The sequence below is a fragment of the Periophthalmus magnuspinnatus genome, chromosome 9 (assembly GCF_009829125.3).
Source record: "Periophthalmus magnuspinnatus isolate fPerMag1 chromosome 9, fPerMag1.2.pri, whole genome shotgun sequence".
NCBI classification, from domain to species: domain Eukaryota; kingdom Metazoa; phylum Chordata; class Actinopteri; order Gobiiformes; family Gobiidae; genus Periophthalmus; species Periophthalmus magnuspinnatus.
The window spans coordinates 29,575,136-29,599,448 of record NC_047134.1 but is presented as its reverse complement, the minus strand read 5'-3'; the positions used below and the strand labels follow the sequence as shown (position 1 = coordinate 29,599,448).

Genomic DNA, 24,313 nt, shown 5'->3' with positions numbered 1-24,313 from the left:
TACTAGTAATACCCTATTGAAGTTTTGCAATTTCAAACAAATTCAAACATTGTAAATACAGTGAAAAGACAAATGCGTAATTTAGTATTATGTTGGGGTGGAGTTCCACAAGGTTCCATGTTAGGACCACTGCCTTTCTGAGTTATCTAACCCTTTCCACTAGATGCACTCTACACAAACAAACATTCTGTTATCTTGGACCACATAATAAATTTCTTCTTTGGTCTTCATCTAGACTAGGGCTGACTGTTTGGGGAAAATATCGAATTGTGATTTTTTTTTAAGCTTTACCATAGAGATTAGATTTGCGATTTTTGTTTCATAATAATCTGTTCCAAATTCATATTTTAAATGTGTTCAGAAGAATTAAATAAAAACTGAAATATTAGCTGTCAAACTAATATAATAATCGCATTTCAGAACATGTTTGTACAAGTCTAAACTACAGGGATAGCAGTTTTTATGCAGAATAAAACAGGAGATTTTGTTGTTTATGGAGGAAACTGCACCCAAATTTGCAGCCCTACTCTAAACCCCTTGCCTCAATCTCAGCATCCACCTACCCATATATTCACCATTCCCCCAAAAATATCTAATGTAGTCATCTCTAATCCCATCAATCCTCTCTATAAACAAAGACAATTGCCTCGTCTTCTGTGCAAGTTCAAGAAATAAACGACTCCAAAAATCATGGAAAACTCAACATAGAAAATCGTGTCTGTCTAAAACACAGTAAATGGGGAACATATGATTTTGATCGAAAGTAACATTAGTACTGGAACAAATTACACAAGTCAGATCTCTCTTTTGGAAAAAAAATAATCTCAGACTATTTTCCTGTAGCTAAGCCATCACGTTCTACTCAAGGCAAAATCATTAAAGGCATTTTTATGATGTCTGCAGATTTAATTATTGTTAAAGTCTGGCTAATTATTAGTTGGATTATAGTGAATGCAAAGCAGTGTCTATCTGGCTGGAGTTTTAGGACATAGATAGGTCTAAGTTTGTCTAGGTCTTCTCTTGGCCTCATGTCATTTCGATGCTGCTAATGATTGGAATTTGGCTCAAAGCTCACTTAAACTGGACTCCTTCATTTCTCTTTCTGCTTTTAAATGTAAACTGAAGGCAATTTTTAAAGACACGTGCAAATGTTTTACTAATGATACGAAAGGAGATTTTTAATGACAGATGTAAATGTTTGTTTTATATTTTAATTAAATGATGCAAGTCTAATTGTGTTAACTCCCCTTCCCCTTCCCTTGGCTGCTCTGGCATGCCCAGGCCATCATTGTAAATAAGAATTTGTTCTTAATGTTTTGCCTGGTAAAATAAAGGTTAAATGAAAAAATAAATAAGTTGACAATACAAAGAATGAATGTGATCAAGACAGGTTTCATACAAAGTTAGTAAAAGTGACCGCAAAATTTCAATCCAATATGGCCAACTTCCTGTTCATCATAGGGCAGTGCTCCAATTCAGCTTTAGGCTCATCTCATGGAGGTGCATCACTGTCCTGTGTTTACGAAGGTATGTCTTTGTGTGTCGGGTTAATGTCATGGAATTGAGAAGTGTCCTCCAGTGATGTTTTCAACACATTTGTGAAGTGTTTAACATGCTGACAGTGATATCCTTAGCTTCCTGTCCACTCCCTGATCTGACAATATTTGAGGTTTTTGCCGAGTGCGCTAAAAACGATAGACACTACATTACGCCAAAAATGGTCGGCTGTCCCTCTGATTGAAACTAGCCGGCTACCCTTGTGCACAGAGCCAACTGGGATTACACATTGCTTACATAATACTACTTGCCTATAGTTCATATGCCGTATATCAGTCATTGCCTTTTAAACAAATCCAGTGCTGGTAAAAGTTTGTTTAATTTAATTCAGAAGAATGAGTTACCTCTGATCTTGTTGGTGACGTACTCTTTGGAGGTGATGATCTGGTCCATGTCAGTCCTGATGTTGGCCTCTATTGCTGGCTGTCCCACTTCGCACCTCTGCACCAGGGCCTCATACTGAGACTGGCACTGGCTCTGCACCAGGCTGTACACGGCATCACTGATCTACGGCGCAAAATACTTTTCAGCAGGTCTCGAACAATAATAATAATTTTTTAAAAACCCTTTACTTTCTACTCCAGTACATTTTTGAACTGTACTGAAAAGTAAGATACCTTCTCTCAAATGAAGTGAAGTAAAAAGAATCCAGTTTAAAATCTACTGAAGTACAGATGCTTCAAATTTTTACTTAAGTACACAACTTTACTACTTTTACTTTGTTACATTCCACCACTGCTAAATGCTAAATATGCAACATTGGAAAAGCTATTGGCTAATATTTTATACATACATTTAAAGATCCAAATTAAAGCATCATTATGATATCAGAATACACTTTTACAGCAATACTTTACAGTAATACTTCTTTTATGCGTCAAACTCCACAGCTCCATAGAAATGAACAGTTACTCAAAAACCACAATGTCAATACAATTTATGCATTATAGCTCAATTTAATAAGAGCACATCACTATAGTTATGTTTGTATCATTTTAGGAACTATTAACTTGAATGTTTAAGAACAAATACCAGCATCCAATTCCTCTGTCGGTCGTGTAGTTTGCCTTTGAGTCGAGGGGAGATGAGGTCTCTGAGCTCAGGATGGAGAACTTCCATCACCAGGTTGGACAAAATCTGCAAAATACAATAAAGCAATAAAAGGATTACAGATACAGACATTATTTAGCATACAGTTTGAGCTATACTGCTACTATAGGTCAAACATACAGTTCAACTACTCAAATGGGTACGATTATATGGGAAGTGAAAATCAAAACCAGGATCAGGTAAGCCAAGAATTAGATCTGATTCTTGGTGTGTGTTCACAAGCACAAGAGAAACCGACCATCAAAAACACCCAAAGACATATTTTTGAGCCAATTTTGATTATTTTCCTCAAATTATGTAAATTCAATTCATCCACATCCCCTTTTTAACCACAAACCTTTAAGTCTATGTTGGAGATTTAACACCAATATCAAAGTGCCACTTCAGTTTGCAGGTTTTAACAAGGAAAATGATGCAAAAATGGCACAGAGGTATGACCAATCACAAAGAAATCAGATTACTCACATTAGATATAACTTTACATGGCATTCCAATAGTCTGATAACGCCAAAATATCAGATAATCCATGTAAACTTAGCCACTGTTTATTCAATTACCTGTGACAAAATAATACGAACGCGTGCTAGAAAACGTTGTTACACTGTCAAATAAATTAATACGGAGTAAAACTGGGTCCCATCACTAAACATTTTAAATAACCCAGTTTCAGCCAATTCACTTAAGCAGCCATGCGACCACAATTCACTTAGTGGCAGTTTGACACCAGTTTAACTACACCGTAATGGTTTTAGTGTGACCGATAAGAACGTAAGATTGCTCTGGTTTGCGCCACTGAGACGAGAGACAGATTATTCCGTCACGAAGTCGAGGAATACTGTTGTGTAATTGAAGCGTAGTGCAAACTGGTCCGGTGGCATTGGCAGTGTAGTTTAATGCCTCCAGCGCTACATTGCATAAATAAGGATGAGAGGACACGTGGAATAGGTTTGTGCGAGGTAAATTTCACACACAAAGTAGGGCAGATCAATATCACGCAAAAAGTATAGATTGTAGTATTCATATAGTAAGAAAATGTACGTAAAAATATAAATGTCCATCAAACAAAATTACAGTTTTACTAATCTATATGTAGCCCAAGTTTAGTTCCATTTTAGATTTTTTTCGTCTTGATTTGTTTTACATAGTTTAACCAAAAGCATTTATATTTTTAATGTAAACTGCAATTTCAAATATTGCCAAAATATCGTTCTTAAAGGTCTTACTTGAGCCGGTTGGCCGCACATCATCTCCCATGTGCCGTAGTGTCCTTTAGCCTGACGATACAGCCTCACCGCGTCTGTGAAGGCCGGAGTCTGCACTTTCTGCTCCTCGGACAGACCTGAAAGTTAACAAGAAACATTTAATCTTGAATCGTGAAGTTTAACCATTGCATTTAAGTATAAAGACGTTTAAAGGTCCTATATTACGCAAAAACAACTGAGCTTTTAGCCATGTTAGAATGTTGTTTCCTCATCCGTTTTGTTTCGTTCAGACATGGTTAAATCACCCTTTATTATTAGTCTGTTACATTTCCAAAGCTCAAAATGCACTGTTCCACCTTCTGATGTCATTCAGTGGTAGTTTTAATGTTAACAGTTCAGTAGATTGGTAATTCCAGGGCTGAAATGATCAAAAATGATTCTGGTGAAGGTGTACGGTGTGGCAGGATTTGTGTGTTAAATGTGTGAATGAAACAAAACAACTCCATATATGATTTTGATGAGGAAACAAGATTAAAACAGATCATAAAAAAGTGTAATATGGACCCTTTAAGGTGACTGCAGTGCTGTGACAGGTTTATTAAGCCGGTGAAGCGTTTTTGCGAGTGTGAAACATCAGTCAGTGTTATCGCTGGCTGCTTTGGCAAAGATCTATGGCAGTGCAATGCTAAGAATCCTTCAACTACATGTCAGAGCTGTAGTCAACATTGTAGTGCATGAGAAACAGGAGACTTGAAACCCTAATTACACATATCTGCTTCCCATTTGGTTTAGAGGCCACTGAACTCAGGGAATGCAGCTCGAATCCAGAAAAAAAAAAAATGTGACAGACATGATGGTGGATGTGAAACACTGTTTAATGTTTCAGGGATTGTGTGTAAGAGCCCCCATCTGCACAAAGACAGGAAGTGTGTGTGTGCATGTTTACCAAGTCATGTGGGGACTCAATGTTGTACAGACAGTCATTTAAGGAGAGCCATTTTAGAAGTTAAATTTGTTTTAGAATTTGTAAACTCTGGACAACTCTGTATAGTACTGTATTTCATGTATCAGACCGTTAAACATGTGAGTAGCAACATGTATGTTATAGTAATAGTGAACAATGGACTTAAAGGAACCACATTAGACCATATTATGTTGTTTCCTCATCACAAACATGCCTGGAGTTGTTTTGTTTCATTCACACATGTTTAACACGCAAATCCTGCATATTTAGGTTCTTCTCTCAAACAGAAAACTCTGTTCCACCTTGTGATGTCATGTGGTAATACAGGAAGTGCTCCTCTGTCTTTTTAAACTCTATACACCTTCACCAGAATCATTTGGCTAATTTTGGCCCTAGAATTTCCAATTTCTACTTAAAGGTAAAAAGGTAGCCGTTAACTTGAAAACTACCGGTTCATGACATCACAAGGTGGAATAGAGCATTTTGCGCGTTAAAGATGTAGACAACCTAATAATGTAGCATTACTCAACCTTGCAAATGAAACAAAATACAACTCTGGGTAAGTTTTGGAGGAGGTAACGGCATTATAACGTGGCTTAAAGCTCACAAGGGTCAATTTTGCGTAATATAGGACCTTTAAAAAGCAGAGACAAACTTTGAATAGCCAGTTATTAGAAAAAGTAGCATCTTTTGAGCAGGAGATTGACACATAATTCAGAATTATGAAACAAATTATCTATATTTTTAATATAGATTGAAACATACAAAAATGAGCAGTTTCACATCATATGGGGGAGATTATGACAGTAGTAAATGTGATTAAGATTACAATGAGAGTCTGGAAAACGATAACTTTTTGTAATGTCCCCACAAGGTATTTTAACCCAGTGCCTGTGTGTGTGGAGGAGTAGAGTGAGCGAGCGGGGCCGGGGTGACTAAAGCAGGAAGTCCCTCTGAAAAAAGCCCTGGAGATCATGAGTAGTGTATGTATGAGAGGGTTAGCAAAGCCTAAACAGGGTTTACGGAGTATTTTTGTTGGACTAAACGGAACTGCCCCTTCGCCACAAGTTTATTACTCACTGGATTTTAACTCTGAATTGGTCTTTTCCAGTAAAGATTAGGAGGGAACTTTTCATGACCAACCAATCACAAGTTGCTCGCTATGGTTGCCAAATGCTAATCCAAATGTGTATAATGTTTTGTTAATTTGTAAAATTTGGGAAAAAACACTACTCGTCTAAGAGTAATTTAAAGAAACTGTCAGGATGTAATATCTGATTTAGAATTTGAAGTTAATGCACAGAAATGGATTTTCAGAGGACAGACACAAGAATGAGAATACAGTATATCTAAGGAGTAGTACAAGAAATACAAAATGTTCAAATCATTTCATATTGTCAGCATAATGATTTTGTCACTTGCAAACTTGCAGTAGGAAGAGTGCCCAAAACTTTTACTCAAGAGTACTGTTACTTTAAACTAAAGAGTGAGGATACAAAAGTACTGAGTAAATGCAACTGAGTACTACCCAGTTCTGATATATATATATATATATATATATATATATATATATTTTAGTGTCTACAGTTTGTGGCACATGGTCAAACAAAATACGTTTGTACTTTTAAAGGTGTACTGTGCAACGTACTTGTGGAAAACTTCTCTGCTTGTTTCCATGGTGATGAATGAATGTTTTTAAGTTTTCTTCCCTTTTTGGCACAATAAAACACGGGACAGATAAGTCCAATGTCAAACTATGGAACATTACAAGAAAACCTCTAACATCTCCATGGAGACGACCAGGTCCGCACAAAAAGTTGCTTAGCCTTAAGTGAAATTGCAGTTGTTATTTGCATTTCACATATCCCTTTTTGTAATTGTTGTGACGCTACACATTACCCACTTCCTCTTTACAAATTAGTTAAAACAATACTATCATTTACCCAGAAGGTATTTCCTGTAGACGTATTGCTGAGTGTCACATGGCATCAAAGCATGGAGTGTATAACTGAAATGGATGCCTGCCGCTCTTCCATAAGTCTGAGTCGAAATGCAACAGAAAAAGAAAACAGACCAATCGCCAAATGTTTATGTTCAGTCATCCAGGTTACCTCAATATTGAAACTCATTAAACTAGTGAATAGTGTGTCCCATTGACCTATAGATGCCCATTGAAAGCTTTATTTTGACCGCGCCCTCTCTGCCCTGCATTCTACACCTTTGGACCACATCTGGAGCCGTTCTGCACACGACATCACGCAGTTGCCGCGGGTTACGGCTCTGGCATGTTAACCATTATGGGCTGTTTCCTGTGCAGGTTCCTCCTCCGGGCTCACACATAGATGAATGCAGAGCGGTAGTAAAGAAGTCGACTGAGAAGACCAGTGTTTTCAGGTGTACTGGACTCAAGATGTCATTGAAATAAAATGTGAACTATTTACAAGTGAGGACAAACATTTGAATGGGGAATTTACACGTGTTTCAATGGGGAATTTACAAAAACAGTAAGAAAATTATCAGTTTGAGGAAGATTAACCATTCAGAAACAATGCAAGAAAATACAGAATAATACAAGTTGTAGCTGTGATATGATTGGATTTTTTTATTTAGTAAATAAAAAATAAATTAAAAAAATAAATAAAAATAAATAAATAAATTAAAAAATAAATAAATTAATTAAATTAAAAATAAAATAAAAATATAATATAAAATTATAAAATAAAATAAAATGCCCACAAATTTTAGAAGTTTGAGGACTTTAAACAAAAATATTTATAAATGCAAACATATGTGCCAGAATTATGGTTAATTTGCTTTAAATGGTGATATAACATTTTTTATATAGCGCTTTTTGACCTTCAAGGTACTCAAATTGCTTTACATCAAGGAACCACTCACCCATTCACACACACCATACACCAGAGTACACAGCCTTTGGATTTTACACTACCACCTGAGCTACTGTTGCCCCATTGTCCCAGAAGTTACTTTGGAAATTTTTATGATGAAAAATTTCTACGCAGACAATTTTTTAAAAACTAAACCACAAAACTAAAAATAAAGAAATGTTGTTTATGTTCTCTAAGGACTGATAATAAACATACATAGATTATACATGGCAATTCTCTGTATGTGGAATGTATTAAAATTTTGGAATATACAGTATATGAAGAAAGACCATGTTAATATATAATTTAACCAATTGCATATATATATGGGCACAACCCCTTCAATGAAGGTTTTAGATTAGCACAAAAACTAAACTATTTGATTAAAAAAAAAATACAATTGAATATCATACTATTGTCTTTCTTTCTTTTTTTATTCTTTATTTGACAGGGACCATGTACAAATTCATTAATCTTACAAAGAAAAGATGATTTGCACCAGATTTAGCTACTGCTACTTTCCATCTGCAGTCCCTGAGCAGGTGAACACACATTAAAAAACACATATCAATTGAAAATTACAATATATGACTACCGATCTGCCATACAAATGTCCCCCCCAGTCCAAACTAATATAAAGTGAAAAATGTGTCAGTCAATCTCCCTTTAACTTGAAGCGTAGCAAACAAGTGGCAGAAGACATGACATCACTGCGCAAATTCAACAGGAATCCTCTTCACAAGTTTCTATGAGAGCAGCCACAATGCAGCTCAACTGGCTCTGGCTCCAATACACAACAACACACAGCCACATAAAACTACCCCTGAAGTCTGTAGTTTGCAAATTCTAGAGACTGCCCCCAATGACCAAAACCTGTAATAACAATCATCTGTGCTGTCACTAAATGAGCCCGTGTCTAATGTCTAAAGTAAAGCAGTCTAGACAATGCAGGTGTTGTGACGGATCTTGCACAAGTCTGATCAAAGTCGAGCGTAGTCACGGCAACCAGGTAAATAAGAATGACATCACCCGAGCGAGTGATTGTCACTTTTCAGTGTTGACGCTGGTTTCACAATTATTCGTGAATACATACGGGAAAATCAATGAAAAAGGACTAAGATCAAAGGTTGTTTGTATAATAAAAGAGTTGTGGTCAAATAAAGTAGGACATAGAATTTAATATAATTTGGTTGAATGCAGAATTTCAAAAAATAGTGAAACATTTATAGGTTTTAGGAGGTTAAACTATAAAATGGAAAATTGAAAACGAAAAATAACACTATGATTAATGTCGTCGCTGAAAATATATTATAGACTTATGCAACAATAGGGCACTTCCCGTTATATGCAATATTTTGAGGAATTTGTTAATCGCTATGGCAACAGTTTAATTTTTCATCATTCTGAAACCCATGGATAGGTTACAGTATTTGGCCGCTTTCAGCAGCCTGTCAAATTTTACTATGCCGTTAAATATTTGCTCATATAAACTTTGAATGCCATTACTTCTCAGACAAAATTCTTTACAAATCAAATTCACATGTTTTATTTCACTGAACTCAAAATCTTGGACTCTCACTCAATGGTTTTACGGCAAAGGGGGAAAATGACAGAATAGGTTGAGGTTTGGTTTGCTGCAAATTGTGAGGAGTCTGTGGCCACGCCCTCTCACTGCTGTAGCTCTGGTTAGCCACAGAGCAGTCAAAGACATATTTAGCCATAAAAATACCACAAATATCAGAGCAATGCTTTAAGTCACGAAGTCATTTTGCACCAAAGACGAGCTAAACCATTTCTTTACAACTAAGAGGACCATTCCTCAATACATACTTAAGCTTGAACCCTGACACAATTGGCAAGACTCAGCCTGGTCTAAAGGCACTTGAATTATGCTCTTAAAATGTGGATTATATAATGTCCTGATTGTACGCCAGTTAAGGAGCCATATATGGATACTACTATGATCCTTATAAAGCAGACTGGGCAGTGTTACGTTGTTTCCACATCTAAAACACTGTTATTTAATTTGCATATAGTTTGATAGTCGTGAATATTAAGTCTTGACATTGAAGGATTCCATTAAACAAGGAGGGTTTGTCAAAAGTATCGAAAAGACTGAGGAATTACACAGTTGGACAACATGGTAATATAAAAAAAATATGATTTAAATGTTGAAAATTATATTCCATTTTTGTTGTTTTTATTTTTTTTATTATATATGTATTGAGTTTCGCGTCTATTGCTTAGTATTGAAACGGAGTGAAATTTTAGCATCGTGATAACACTACAGACTTGTCCAGGCTTATCCTAACATTCTAGGCTGAAACTATCCTCATCACAAGCCTCAAGTCGTTCCGTACAAGAAATAAGTCTGGGTCAAAGCAGCGTTAATTCATTTAATAAAATATAGACTAAGAATGTATATTATTTGTCCTTGTTTGATGAGTGCAGTCCACAGAGACGCCTTTCCACGTGGGAGTATGTGGCTGGGTTTCATAAGTCTGAGGCAGCACATGAATAAAAGTCTTTTAAACCGTATTCGGAGAGACAAGTGATCTAACGCAGGTGTGTGAGAGCACATGCAGAAACATTTGGTTAGTGTTTGATTAGTCATGATTAGAGACCGAGCTAAATTCATCTTGACAGTTCAGACTAGGTTTATACCTGGCTGTTTATATGGCAACTCAGTGCCAACTCTGGTTAGCCACGTTGGTGGAACAGAAGTAAGCCTGGATTTACCAAATAAGACCGGCTTTGACAATCTCACCCCACAGAATACCCCCATCTGCTAGTAAATAGGCCTGTCACAATAAATACTGTATTGACTCTGTTCATTACATGATACAGGGAACAATCATTTTTGAGGGTCAATATTTACCGTGGGTACTCTGTCTTTGTACGAGTGGAGGAATTTCTTATTTTTCCATACTATTAGAGTTTGTGATAATGGATCATAGAAGTTCAACCAAGCACTTAAAGGTCCTATATTACGCAAAATTGACTTGTGAGATTTTAGCCATGTTATAATGTCGTTACCTCATCAAAAACATATCTGGAGTTGTGTTTTGTTTCATTCACACATGTTTGAGTATTTCCTTATTAGTCTGTCTACATCCCCAAAGCTCAAAATGCTCTGTTCCACTATAAAGGTGTATGAATTTTAAAAAAACAGTGCCGCACTTCCACCTCGTGATGTCACGTGGCATATTTGGCTATACAGGAGGGAGTGTTTTCTATTAAGAGAGAGTCTAAATATGCAGGGTTTGTGTGTTAAAAATATGTGAATGAAAGAAAACACAACTTCAGGCATGTTTTTGATGAGAAAACATTATTAGATAGACCAAAAAATGCCGTAAAATATGTCCTTTAATGCTGACAGTTAAGACTTGTCCAGAACAGGTTTAGAACTGGGTGTTTCTTACTATGGCAAGTTGCAACTCAACTCAGGACTGGTTTACGACTGGATAATGGGAGCATTTGGGATGTCCAAACTACGTCCACAGACCGATACTCATAATTTTAAGATTTCTTTTGTCTCTCTCACCATCGTTGGCGTGGCGGACACAGTCTTGCAGGACAGCGTGCCACTTCTGCTGCTCCTTCTCTGTGGTGAGGCAGAAGTAGTGGTGCTTGGAGTACGGGTGCCACAGCAGCAGGGGGAACTGGGATGGGCACTTCAGGAACGGTGAGCTGCCAACCCTAGCTTTCACCCCTGAGGGAGATCATCAAAATATAAGGCAGCATTAGTATGGGTCTGACAGAGATAGAACTGCAGAGAAGGAATATTCTTTGCAGTGGCAGAAATCAGCATTTTTATCTTGTTTTTCGATTTGCAGATCAACAATCCCGTCCACTTTGAAGGCCACTGTGTAAAGGAAGTACAATTCCCATTTATTTTCCCCATGTACTTTTTCTTTTACAAATTTCACATATTAAGAAACTAAGTAACAAACAAATCTAATATTAGGACAAGGAGTTAAAAGATATGCCAGATATACTAACCAGCAATGTGGTACACTCTTGTTTCAGTCACATTTAAAACTTAAAATTTGGCAAAATGTTTTAACCTAGCAGTTTATAGAGCTTCAGATATCGCAGATCTTGTGTTCATTAGTTACACCACATGTGTCACAACTCAAGGCCCGTGGGCAAAATGTTGCCCGCCACGTCATTTTATGTGGCCTGTGACAAGGTAAATTAAAAAGGTCTGACTGTGTTAAAATATCATTTTATCAGGAGATACACAGTTACACAGCCATTTTTTCCATATCTATGCAAATCCACATGCAATATTTGTAATTTGAATAAGTAATAAATATAGAAATGTTCAATCAACAAGATTAAAAGTAGGCTGCATTTATTTTACATTACATTTGGTCACATTTAGTTACATTTATACTGTCTTATAATCACATCTGGCACTTTAAGAGCAACAATTTTGTTAATGTGGCCCTCGGTGAAAATGAGTTTGACAATCCTGAGTTACATCATCACTGATTAGCCTCGATCTAGCTTTCAAACGTCTATGGGGAAAATGAATGGGACATTTACTTTTCAAACCATGTGGTGAGCAGACACTGTTGAGATCTCTTAAGTGCATTAATTGTTGGCAGATAAATGTGCATATTATAAACCAGTCAGAAATATAATGACTTGCATTTGATTTTTAATACATTTAATTCCATATAACTACTTAAAACAAGATAAATATTAAAAATGCAAGTCATTTTTACTTCCATAGATTTTCCATTGTGCAATGCTTTGAGAGAAGACAGGACTGGATTACTCAGTTTCAATTTCACAAGAGATAGGGGTTGTTTTGGGATTTGAGGCTTAATTAAGGAGACAGTTGATCATTAGTCATTTAAAAGACTGAAGTTGAAAAAGCACTGATCAAATATACAAGGCTGTAATACTGTAGACTGGGTTTACACTTCTGCTACATGTTAAACCCAAACATTTTATGAAGCTTTGGTGAGTTCACACACATATTTGCTGTAAGTTGTGGATTCTGCTTGGCAACTTTAATTTGCTCCACCCTTTAAGTAAACTACTTCTCTCCTTTGAGTTATTCTCAGACACATCTTTGGATGCACTGGACTTGACAATTACTTTTTTTCCAGTTGCAATGTTTGTTTGTTTTTTTGTTTTGTTTTTTTGTTTTTTTTTGTAGTGTGAATTGTTTTGGGTAAACAATTAGGATTTCATGCCCTATACAGTGAATCAGTGTCTTTTTCAGCTTTTCAAAACCAAATTATGCATGATTTAATAAACAGCCCTTTAGTCTCCTCAATTAAGTCTTCAATATGCCATGTTAAAGGTGCACAATGTGACTTTTCTTCCTTTCTGTTCTATTCATGTGGAGATGTAATTGCAGAGTACAGCATTACACTTGTTTGGCCTGGGTTACCTGCTTGTCTCCATGGACTACAGGTTAGATCAGCGGAGAGGTGAGCCCGCTTACAGTAAGAATGCATGTTTATCATCAGCTTCCTTTAGTCATAAAATATCTGTACGTGAATGAATGCATGACAGAGTGCTACGTAACAAAGCCAACATTGCCATGGAGACGAGCAGGTAGCAATATCAGAACCAGAAAAGTTACAGTGCACCTTTGAGTTGACAATTATCTTACCGTCATCAAAATTTAAACCCAATAAATCCAGTGTTACATATAAAGTGACAGAGAAAAAGATTGGTAGAACATTTTAGGATGAGTGGCCACACAACAGGAGGACATTAGGCTTAGAAAGAAGCTGTAGATTTTCTTGACTTCATAGATTATTATTATTTGACCTTGGCTGGATGAGTCTTCATTGACATTCCCGTCTATCAATAAAATAAGTCAGATACAGATGTTAGCCTAAAGTGTAGTATACATTTTCAAATTCAATGTAAAAAATAAATCCATATTTGATGAAATAGCAAAACAATATTCACAAAAATTACATATTACAAAAAATAATCTTGATTTAAGTAGATTTTAAATGTTTTCATTATTATTACATTTATTTAAATAGGCCTGCAGCATAAGGCCCTTTACCTGATTTTTTTTCCATGTATTTGAGATAAAACTGCCTCAGTACAGATATATTGTATAAACAGTTTGTCCAAGTAAGTCAGCTGTGTAATATCTGCATGTAATTATAAATCAGTTTATTGTCCAATAATCAGGAAGTGCGCCATCGTTACCATAATTGCTCTGCTCTGCCCTCTGAAAGTTGTGAAGTGGTAAATGGTCACATTTTCACATAGCGCTTTTCTACCTTCAAGGCACTCAAAGCGCTTTACATCAAGGAAACCATCATCCATTCATACACCAGTGTACGCAGACACTGTGGGTGAGGTGCGTTAAGTGTCTTGGCCAAGGACACAAGAGCAGCATTCATCTGTGGGAGCTAGAATCGCACCACCAACCTGTGAGTCAGTGGATCTGACTGCTCTACCGATGCTGCTGAGCTACTGCCGCTTATGAACTCATCGTGGTGAATTATTATGATGTTTTGGAATGTATAAGGTAAGTGAGGAATAACTCAAAAATCAAAATTCTAATCCTCTAGGTCTAATCAAAAATTCTAAATCATGATGGACATTTTAAACTCAACAACCAAGAAATACAAAATTCTGATTGAAAATATTCTCCCCTCGCTGGTTCTTACCTGGCAGGCTGTTGCTGATCAGTTCCAGATACTGCTCCATAGACGTCAGCACCTTGTATCCTGCACAGTTGATGCTCCCTTTGGGCTGGCCGTTTTTCTCATGGGACTGGAACCAAAAACACACAACAAAATTCAATTATTCATGCTTCATCTAAAATCAACACTGCAGAAATCAATACCTACTCAGAGTGAAACTAGACAGCATTTTCACAAGACGAGGAACGAGATATGGCCCACGAGAACTAGACAATTCACAATTTTGGTCACAATGATTTTTAATTGGTTTAATTTTGCTGTCACAGTATTCTTATGTGCTGATATACAGTTATTGAAATTACCAAATTAAGTCATTTTCAGCACATGCTTTTAATAACCAAAATGGATTACCTAACCTTGATTCTTTGAACCAACCACAGGCATGACTGCTGATTACACATTTCTATTTAAATGATTAGATTAAAACTGGATCTGCTCCTCTGTTCTGTCATGTGGCACGAGATCTCATCCCATCATAGTACCCATGTTTGTTAAAATTGTTTGAATTCAGAATCTAGATTTTTTAGCAGTTTTGACAGGTTTTGCATTTAGTTATGAGATGTAGAAATAGTGATGTATTTGAAAAATGTTATTTTGCACAATATTGGAAACAATCCAATTATAACTTTTATTCAGTTTAGCGTTGTTGTTTTAAAATAAGGATTCAGTTTACATCGCACATTTAAAACTTGGCACATCCATTTCTACAGAAGGGTAGAACTGCCACCGGCATACGCCCATTAGTCTTTACTTACTTTGATCTCCACTTTTATTTTCTTAATCAGTGATACTCGTAGGATTCGGCAGCATAATTTTGGCAAAGATTAAAAAAAAAAAAAAAAAAAAAAACACTGTTCGCTAGCATGATGTGCAGCCATCCACAGGAGGAGCTGACAACGTCACAGCTCTTTGTTTTGATGACGTGTATGTCAACATTTGCCCCCATTGAGCACCACAGTTTTCTAAAGCGGAAGTCAGCAGACTTGTTTCTTTTATTAAGCTGTCTTAAATGAATATTGTGATCCAGTATGATCCACATGTGTCATAGATTATAAATATATAGCAGACACAAGCATAATGTTTCACATTTTAATGACAAAGTTCTCATTTTAATGTGAACATATTAACATCTGTATGATCTGCAGCCAGAGCACCCATCTGTGTGTAGCTAAAGGCATGTACACCTTCACATGCTCTGGGCTGTTGATGTGCATCTTACCTAATGGGTGGTGGCACTGATCATAACATAAAAAACTGAAAGAGTCGTTTGTCAGTGGTATGTTGCTCTACATTTCTAATGTATTTGTAGAAGTTTAAACTACAGGGATAGCATGTTTTATACATAAAAGAGGATACTGTTCTATGCCATAAATGCAAAATAAATCTTAACTGTACTGTATTGTTTAAATATTTTGTATTCAGGATTCAGTACCATTATAAGTGTGTATTATGAATGCTCTCACCGAATTGCTTTCGTAAATGTTGATGTTATAGGAGTCTGGCACCAGCAGAAAGCGATTCCGCCATTTTTTGCTGTCCTCTTGAAACTGGAAGATGGAGCCAGAGAAGATGGACTTGTTCTCTAAAGGAATCTGTGGGAAGAAAACAGGCTTTTTTATTATAACCATTAAAACAACAGAGAGTAACTTTAGACAATAAAATACAATGTTCCAACATGTAACATCTAGTACAGAGCGTAACATTGTTTGTGTGTGTGTGTGTGTGTGTGTGTGTGTGCGTACTATAAACCCTTTGCCTTCTCTCAATGGTCTTGACGAATTCACATGAAATGATTTTCACTTCACAGATGTGCCTCCTCAGGGTCAGTACAAAGGGTGACTATTTTTAAAAATCTAAAACACATTTTGAGTTATTCCGAGTTTATTTTTGGTTCGCAAAATATGTGTCATTCATAGTTTTGACAGCTTCAGTGTGAATCTACAGTGTATATTAATCATGCAAATGAAAAAGTGTGTCCAGACTTTTGACCGGTCGTGTATGTCCCAACCCATCAGGAACTCTGACTCACTGCAGCACTTCAAATTACTACTAAAAACTCACCTGTTCAATCTGACATTCCCCCATGGTTTCTTATAGTTTGTCTTGTCTTTGAGTGTCCAAAAAAGCACTACACAAGTCCAACGTACTATTATTATTAGTAGTATATAGACTGCAACACAAGCACTGAATTGGATAGTGACCACTATACAGAGAATTATGGTTGTGCAATTAATCAAATTTATATTATTTCTTATATAGCCAATAATCTGCCAAGAGTCTGTCAGTAAAGCATGTGGTTTGAAGGAGTCAGTTCACATTTTTGTTATATTACCCTTCTCGTCTAAGGATTTTACAATTTTTGGTCATGGCGTCAATCATGTGTAACCATGAAATAATGAATATTCTTGGGAGAAGAATCTAATTATTGGTTTTGTGCACAACAGCACCCTCAGCCTCACTGTTAGTGTCACTACTTCCTGTTGAACTGTATCTCTATGAGGTTTTTGCAGAATCACAATAAAATTAATACATATTTAAAGATCAGGCAGTGGACAGGGAGCTGTGCATGAATGTCACTGAAAACATGTTAAATACTACACAAATAAAATGAATACTCCACCAGAGGACATATCTCTGTTTAGAAAGAGAGATGTTTGTCTCGATGCTAACACTAATGCTGATTTTGAGGCATAATAAATATTAAAACAACACCACAAACTGAAGTATTCTACATACAAAAATAATTGGTTAGTATTTATTTTAATTAATTTGAATTTTAATAGGTTGTTTTTTATGTTTTCCGATTATAATAAAAGTGACTGTTAGCTTTGAGACACATCCCATAGTGACCCCGCTGTACCTTCCGATGCAGTAGCTGAGGCTGGGGCCCCCCTCCCCCCTCGATGTCGAAGCGCACTTTGTTGAACAGGGCCACAGCGTACTGTTGTTCGTACAGCCTGCCCACCTCCTCCATCACCTTCGCTGTCCTCCCTGAAAAAAAAAGACACAGTGCGGCATTAAAAAACAGGAAGAAAAATCACTTACGTTAACACTCAACCTCCACACTGTAAACATGAAGAGTGACGAAGCCTTAAGAGACTTTCCATTTGAAGTTTATCAGTGAGTAAGTGACTAAAGGTAGTATAAAAGCTCACAGTTTATGGTTCAAAAAACAAGTGGGAGATTAATGTGGGTGGAATGAGTACACGTTGGGTCACTGTTTGTAATACGGCATTTCCAAAGTCAATATAAAATGACACATGATAAAGTACAAGTAAAGTAGTGTAATGAGTTATTTCTGGGTTTGAAATTGAGATATAAAAGTTACAGAATCAGTGAAATAGTTTGCTAAATGAGATTAAAAATGCACAAGTTTTCAAAAGTTTGCACATGTGACAAAGAAATGTCGAATATCAAAGCGAGTTTGCACCCATTAGTGAATGTGTAGAGAGAAAGAGTATTTGTATATGTGAAACTGAGTGATTGTGTGTGTGAATAAATTGGTATGGTTGAGTATGTGTGTGAACTGAATGTTTTCAGAAATGGCGTATTTGAGGGGCGAGATGCGTTGTATTTGATGTATGTACCATATATTTACAGGTATTTCATCCATCTACACCAAACTGTTATTCTTATTTAACATCAGCCTGGAAATGAGTATTTTCGCTACAACCTGGTGCCATACATCTTTCCTGTTTTTTTAAAGGTCAATGTATCGTTGTGCACTGTCCCTGTCCAAATAAAACCATACCATACTATACTATACTATACTATGATTGTTACCATGTTGCTATCATTTTGTTTATTTTTATTTTTTATTTTTTTGTGTACATTTTTGTATATTGTAATGGTTAATAATATATAAACCATGTTAATAAGCCCATAGTTAATACTAAACTACATAAACATTTTTGGTTCAATATTATTTTTCACAGCGGAATTGAAAAAAGTTACAATTTTAGACAGCACTGATAAAAATAGTTATCCTCAACCACATCAGCTGTTCATGCACGCACTACACACATGACATTTTTCAATATGGATCCTAGTAAAAGCTGAAAAAGATCTGAAACACTTCAGTTGTTTGCTTATTCTTTATTTTAACACCAATGCATTTTGATTGTAGTATGGGTCGTCATCAGGGCCCAATAAAATCAAGCTACAATTTGCCATTTACAATATAAATAGTTAAGTTTATCTATTTGGACAAAGAAACCAACACAGAGTTCACCTAATATCTGTGTAACCAACTATTTCACACCACAAATGAATATAATTGACTGTAGATGATAATTGAGGCATGCCCGAATATTACAACCATCAATAAGATTTATTTTTTTATAATATAAGATTTCATAACACTGATACCACAATGTCTCTCTCTGACACCACAATACTACCACTTCTAAAAACTATAAAACAAGTACCATCTTGTTTAATGGAGTATTGAGGGATTACATTCTCACTTCACAAGGAAGAACCAGGACTTGAACCTGCAACTATTTTTGTTGTGGACTTTGCATCCTTCTTTCCGTGTCTGGGTGGGTTTCCTCTGGGCACTCTGATATCCCCAATCTACCCAAACATGTAATAGGTACAACCCTTCAGCTGCGTCCTGACCAGAGGTAGGTAACTTTTTAAAGAAATAGTACTGCTAGAAAACTACTCTGAAAAGTACAGTTATATGACTCATGTAGGAGTAACAGTACGCTCTTAAAGGCTCGTAAAAGTCGTGTTTACTCTTCCCACTGTGAGTAAGTCTACAAGTAACAAAAGCTTTATGTCAACAATATGAAATGATTTGAACTTTTGTGTTTCTTGCACCGCTCCTTAGACAGAATATATTTTCTAATATTTGTGTCAATCATTTGAAAATACCACATATGGTGCATTAACTTCAAATAATAAATCAGATGTTACGTCCAGACAGCTACTCTAAGTTACTCTTCCTCGCTTTTAAGTATTTGTGAACACTACTTGAGTAACTGAGTAACTTCTTGGACCACTACTTTGTACTTCTGCTTGAGTAATATAATTTTGAAGTAACATTACTCTTACTTTAGTACAATTTTTGGCTACTTTACCCTGACCAAAACCAAAACCGCGGTGCACTGCTGACAGATTGCCCCAGCGGCCATTTTTTTAAAAAGATAAATAAACTGTTCTACACGTTTTAATCTAATCAGAGCCAATAGAACATACTTTTACACGATGTCTTACTCCAATCCCAAAACTAGGTCAGTATATCTGTATGTTGAATTGTTACTGGCACGCTGCCCTTCTCCCTGGGTCTGACCTCAAAGGCTGAGGGGACTTTTTATATGGGAACTGTTTGGTTAACGTCAAAACATAAGCAGAGAGGGGAGAGGGGAGAGGCGGCTGGCATTTCAGAGCAGAGTTCCTGTAGTTCTTATCAGAGCTGCCACATAATGTTAGGTCTATAAAGCCTTCTCTCCAGAGGTTTATTCAGATTGGGATCATAACGGCACCAATTTAAATACTATTATTGTAACTTACTGGCAGCATGTGTGTTCCTTTTATTTCTTTTCTTTACTGTTCTATTGATTCATGAGGGTGAATCATCCTTGCATATACAACCCATTTAAAAATTTGACCGTAACAGGAGTGGTGGAGAAGGTACTCAATTTTATTACTAATATAGAAGATACAAAAGGCAAAATATTACTTCACATAAACTGTCACTATGGCTGTGCTTAAAAACAGAATCACTCAGCCATTTCAACAGTCTAGTTAAAAATGTAGTAAAGCAGAAAGTACAGCTACCTGCTCTCAAATGTAATAAAGTAAAAGTAAAAAAGTACCCACTGTAAAATGTACTCAAGTAAAATACAGCTGCTAAAAAGTCCTGTATTACACAAAATTGACCATTATGAGCTTTAAACCATGTTAAAATGTTGTTACCTTCTCAAAAACATACCTGGATTATGTATTTTGTGTAACGCTGCTGTATTAGGCTGTCTATCTCCAAAGCGCAAAATACTCTGCTCCACCTTGTGATGTCATGAAGTGGTAATTCTCAAGTTAAGAGCTACGTTTAACCTTTAGTTCAGTACAGATCAGCAGTTCCAGAGCTGACATTATCCAAATGATTGTAGTGAAGGTGTATGGAGTTAAAAAAAACAAAAAACAGTGGAGCACTTCCTGTATTACTACATGACATCACAAGGTGGAACAGAGTGTTCTTTTTCTTTTTAAGAGAAGAACTCAGCCTAAATATGCAGGGTTTGTGTGTTAAACATGTGAATGAAACAAAACACAACTCCAGGTCTGTTTGTGATGAGGAAACAACGTTATAACAGATCAGAAAATAGCGTAATATGAGCCCTTTAAGAACTTAAGTACTTTTAAAGCTGTACTTTAACTGAGAAGCCATGAAAAGTATTGAAAGAAGCAGTAGTAGTAGACTGCAGTAATCCCTCTGTGGTACTATCAGTGGTAGTCATACAAGTAGGCATGGGACAAGATTGAAATTTTATGCGATGATTATCATGGCCAAAATAATTGCGATTAACGATTATATCACGATAATGATTAAAGTTGTCATGGATAATAATTATAATTTTAACAGATTATACAATATTATGGATGAGCAAGGCCGTCAACTGAAGTTTGGAGGCCCGGGGCAATAAGCCTCACATGGCCCCCCTGTAATACAAATTAATAGAAAGAGGGTCCAGATTTGGGCCCCTACGTCTTTAGGGCCCTGGACAATAGCCCCTCTGTCACCCCGATTGACTCCCCTGTGGATAAGTCATTTTTTCTGCACATTTTGGTGATATAAGGGCAATTATCTTTGTTGGCGATTATCATGATTATATAAAATGTTAAAAAAACGATTACTGTCAACCCTTTTTATCGCAATAAACGATATTATTGTTTATTGCCCCATCCCTACGTACAAGTATCATCAACAATAACTTGCAAAAAACAGTATCTAGCCTGCTTTCTGCTCAGTTCTCAGTGACCTTGGCATAGTGGAACCTAATATAAAACGCTTGAAGGAAAATTTGAATTGTGAGCCGGTTAGGATTACATCATTGTGGAGCCCTGTCAAGAAAGACACTGAGACCAGGACTGTTAATGACATTCACATACACAGTTTCTCCATATTTAGCCCTGACACAATGGCAAAAAAAGCTCAAAGGCTCATCTTCATAGCTCGGTGTCAGCATCATCCGTCATTACATTCAATTCGCTGACCCAGCACACACCAACAATACAGATCAATTCTGCTTCACGACGCAAAAAAAGGAGGTGAACACAATGAGATTTACACATCATTAAATAAAATGTGTTTCATGTCTTTACAATTCATTGCACTTTTCATTTCATAACATAAAAACTGTTCACAGGCAAATTATTATTAGGATTATCGCAGGTACCACTTTATAATAATCACACCTTAAATAGCCTGAAGCGTGAACAAAAGCTCAATTCATGATGAACAAAGTTTATTGAAGAGCAGGTATTACACTTCTATGTGGTATTAACTGTTAACACGCAACAGTAAGATCGCCGCGTTACTTTTTGTTGTTTTGAAAATGCTATATTCGCCTAAAACAACATATTAACATCATACCATAATAAGTTTTCAGTTTTGTCCCCATCCCTTTGCACTCTGAAATGGGAAAGCAATCGTAACACAATCTGCATCCAGCTAAATGAAACTACAGCACATCACATCAGATTTGTGAAGTTGTAGTGTGTTGTTTTGTGTCATGCTTTTGTATATTTATGGAAAATTGTTGTGCAGGAGCATGGATGATGAAGGTTTGCAGGCTGAGCTTTGGAGGGTTCAAATAGGGCCCGGGAGATATAACTAAATTACTGAAAAATGCATGGATGGCATCTAAAACCTCTTTAGGCTTGTTTTTGATAAGGAAACAACATTATAACATGGTAGAAAGCTCTAAAAAGTCGATTTTGCGTAATATCCCCTTAATGCACCATTTCTTCATTATTAATCTAGTCAAGTTCATGCTTTATTTATAAGGCTAATTAAAGTGTACTTATAGTGTACTTATAACACAGTGACATAGTTATTGCACTTTTTAATGAAACCTTAAACTGGTTTCAGACTGAAGAAAAAAAAAGAAAAAAGTCACAGAAGTCAGGACAATGTATACGCGATATGTCCCACTGTTGACATACTGAAGTTTTCATACAGACCACTAATAAGATTATTTCACAATTCTAAACCGCTATAGGGTCAACTTTAGTAACTCTGCATTTTTCTTGTATAAAACCTACAATAGAGTGAGTGGATAAGATCTATAGCATGGTGATGGACTGAAGACCGGGGAGTGATCCACCCCATCTGCTCTGCATTTTGGTCTGAAACTGTGGCTTTTCCACGGAGTACGGGGGAGTGTATACGTCTTACTGAAGTGTGTGGCCTCAGAGATTTGAGTAATTGACTGGGAATTTCAGTTAATCACTAAAACTTTAACCCCCGCTCTGAAAAACTTCAGACACAGCATTAGTACTGAAAAGAAAGATGTACAATAACTTACTACACTCAGCACTGGCTAACGACAAGGAGGTCTCCCAATGGGTGGCCCCCTCATGAAATTAAGTACATCTAATATAAGGTAATCCTGCAGCTATGTACTCCTGACCAGTGGTGGAACGTAAATAAATATACGTAAAGTAAAAATAGTGAAGTACTGTACTTACAAATTTTAGGTATCGGTAAATTTGGAAGTGGATATTTTTTACTTTACTACATTTGACAGCAGGTATCTGTACTTCCTACTCCATTACATTTTTAAACAAGCCTGAAAAGTAAAAGTATTTTTGTTTTATGATTGTTTGAAACCCATTTTTAACATGTTCATACTTTGAGCAAACAAAAATATACAAGTAAAAACAGTTTGATAAAGATTTGTGCTGGATTCCCCCCCCCCCCCCCAAAGTCACTATATTTGAAGCTTTATAAGACTTCAAAATTAGTTTTAAATACTTTTACTTTTCACATTTTTTTTTAAACTGGTGCTTAAATACTATTACTTAAGTCAAAGTGTCACAAGAAAAGGTCTACAAGTAAAATCGTAGATACTGGAGCAAAAAAAAAAACAAAAAAAAACAAAAAAAAAAAACACTCCACTACTGCTCCTGATCATAATTTTGTTTTATGACACTTATCTTTCAAATATAAAAATCTCATATCGGCACATACTTTTTATAGAATTCTGGATTATCAGATTAAATCAAAAATGACCTCAGTACAAAGCGTCTCATGTTTTGCAATATAGCGCAGTTGGAGAGGGAAGTATTGGATTTGAAATGACGCAAGGACTTGGCTGAGTTGGACACATTATCTCGTATCAAAAAAAAACACAAATTGATTTTTTGATACGAGATAAACATGTTCAAACGAAATGTAGCTTTTACTGATGACAACTGTAATGCTGTTTTATTGTTAATTTTAACATGATGGACAAGTTGGATAATTGTCTTGAGAACCAAAACGACAAATTTAGCTTAAAAAAAAAAAATCTGAACGCCGAATGAGCCCCACATGAGTCTCTCATTTGGGTTGCCAGGTTCAATGCTGAAATCAAGTTGATTTAACCCTAAAAAAAGACTCTCTGATCCAAATGGTCACAAAAGTACACTACCCTTATATGTACCCATCACTACCCCTGCAGCCAATCATGAACCAGTGCTAGTGAAGCCTCTGCAGCTCAGTGATTGAAACATGGCCTGTCCATATACTGACAATGAGAAGAACTTGTACACGTCCTCCATCTGCACGTTAAGGCACTGGCTACACAGGTTAAGTTGTGATTGTCGCCACACTTCTATAAACAGTAAGAGCGCACGTTACATACAGTTCCTTTAACCGTGCTGGTCTTGTTTAATCAATGACAAATC

The 24,313-nt window shown here is 36.3% G+C and overlaps 1 protein-coding gene across 2 annotated transcripts in view; it reads right to left on the bottom strand.

Annotated features, from left to right (window-relative positions):
- The window catches only part of niban2b (niban apoptosis regulator 2b), a 51,264-nt gene that overhangs the window by 8,286 nt on the left and 18,665 nt on the right, over window positions 1-24,313 (bottom strand). The window contains exons 2-9 of one of the 2 annotated variants that reach the window (XM_033972768.2): window positions 17,277-17,407; window positions 15,880-16,008; window positions 14,381-14,486; window positions 13,518-13,550; window positions 11,266-11,433; window positions 3,891-4,006; window positions 2,590-2,694; window positions 1,902-2,064 (exon numbers count right to left, since the gene is read on the bottom strand). In XM_033972768.2, the coding sequence (XP_033828659.1) occupies window positions 1,902-2,064; window positions 2,590-2,694; window positions 3,891-4,006; window positions 11,266-11,433; window positions 13,518-13,550; window positions 14,381-14,486; window positions 15,880-16,008; window positions 17,277-17,407 (951 nt within the window). The remainder of the gene's footprint in view (window positions 1-1,901; window positions 2,065-2,589; window positions 2,695-3,890; window positions 4,007-11,265; window positions 11,434-13,517; window positions 13,551-14,380; window positions 14,487-15,879; window positions 16,009-17,276; window positions 17,408-24,313) is intronic. The other variant, XM_033972769.2, reaches the window with a different exon arrangement.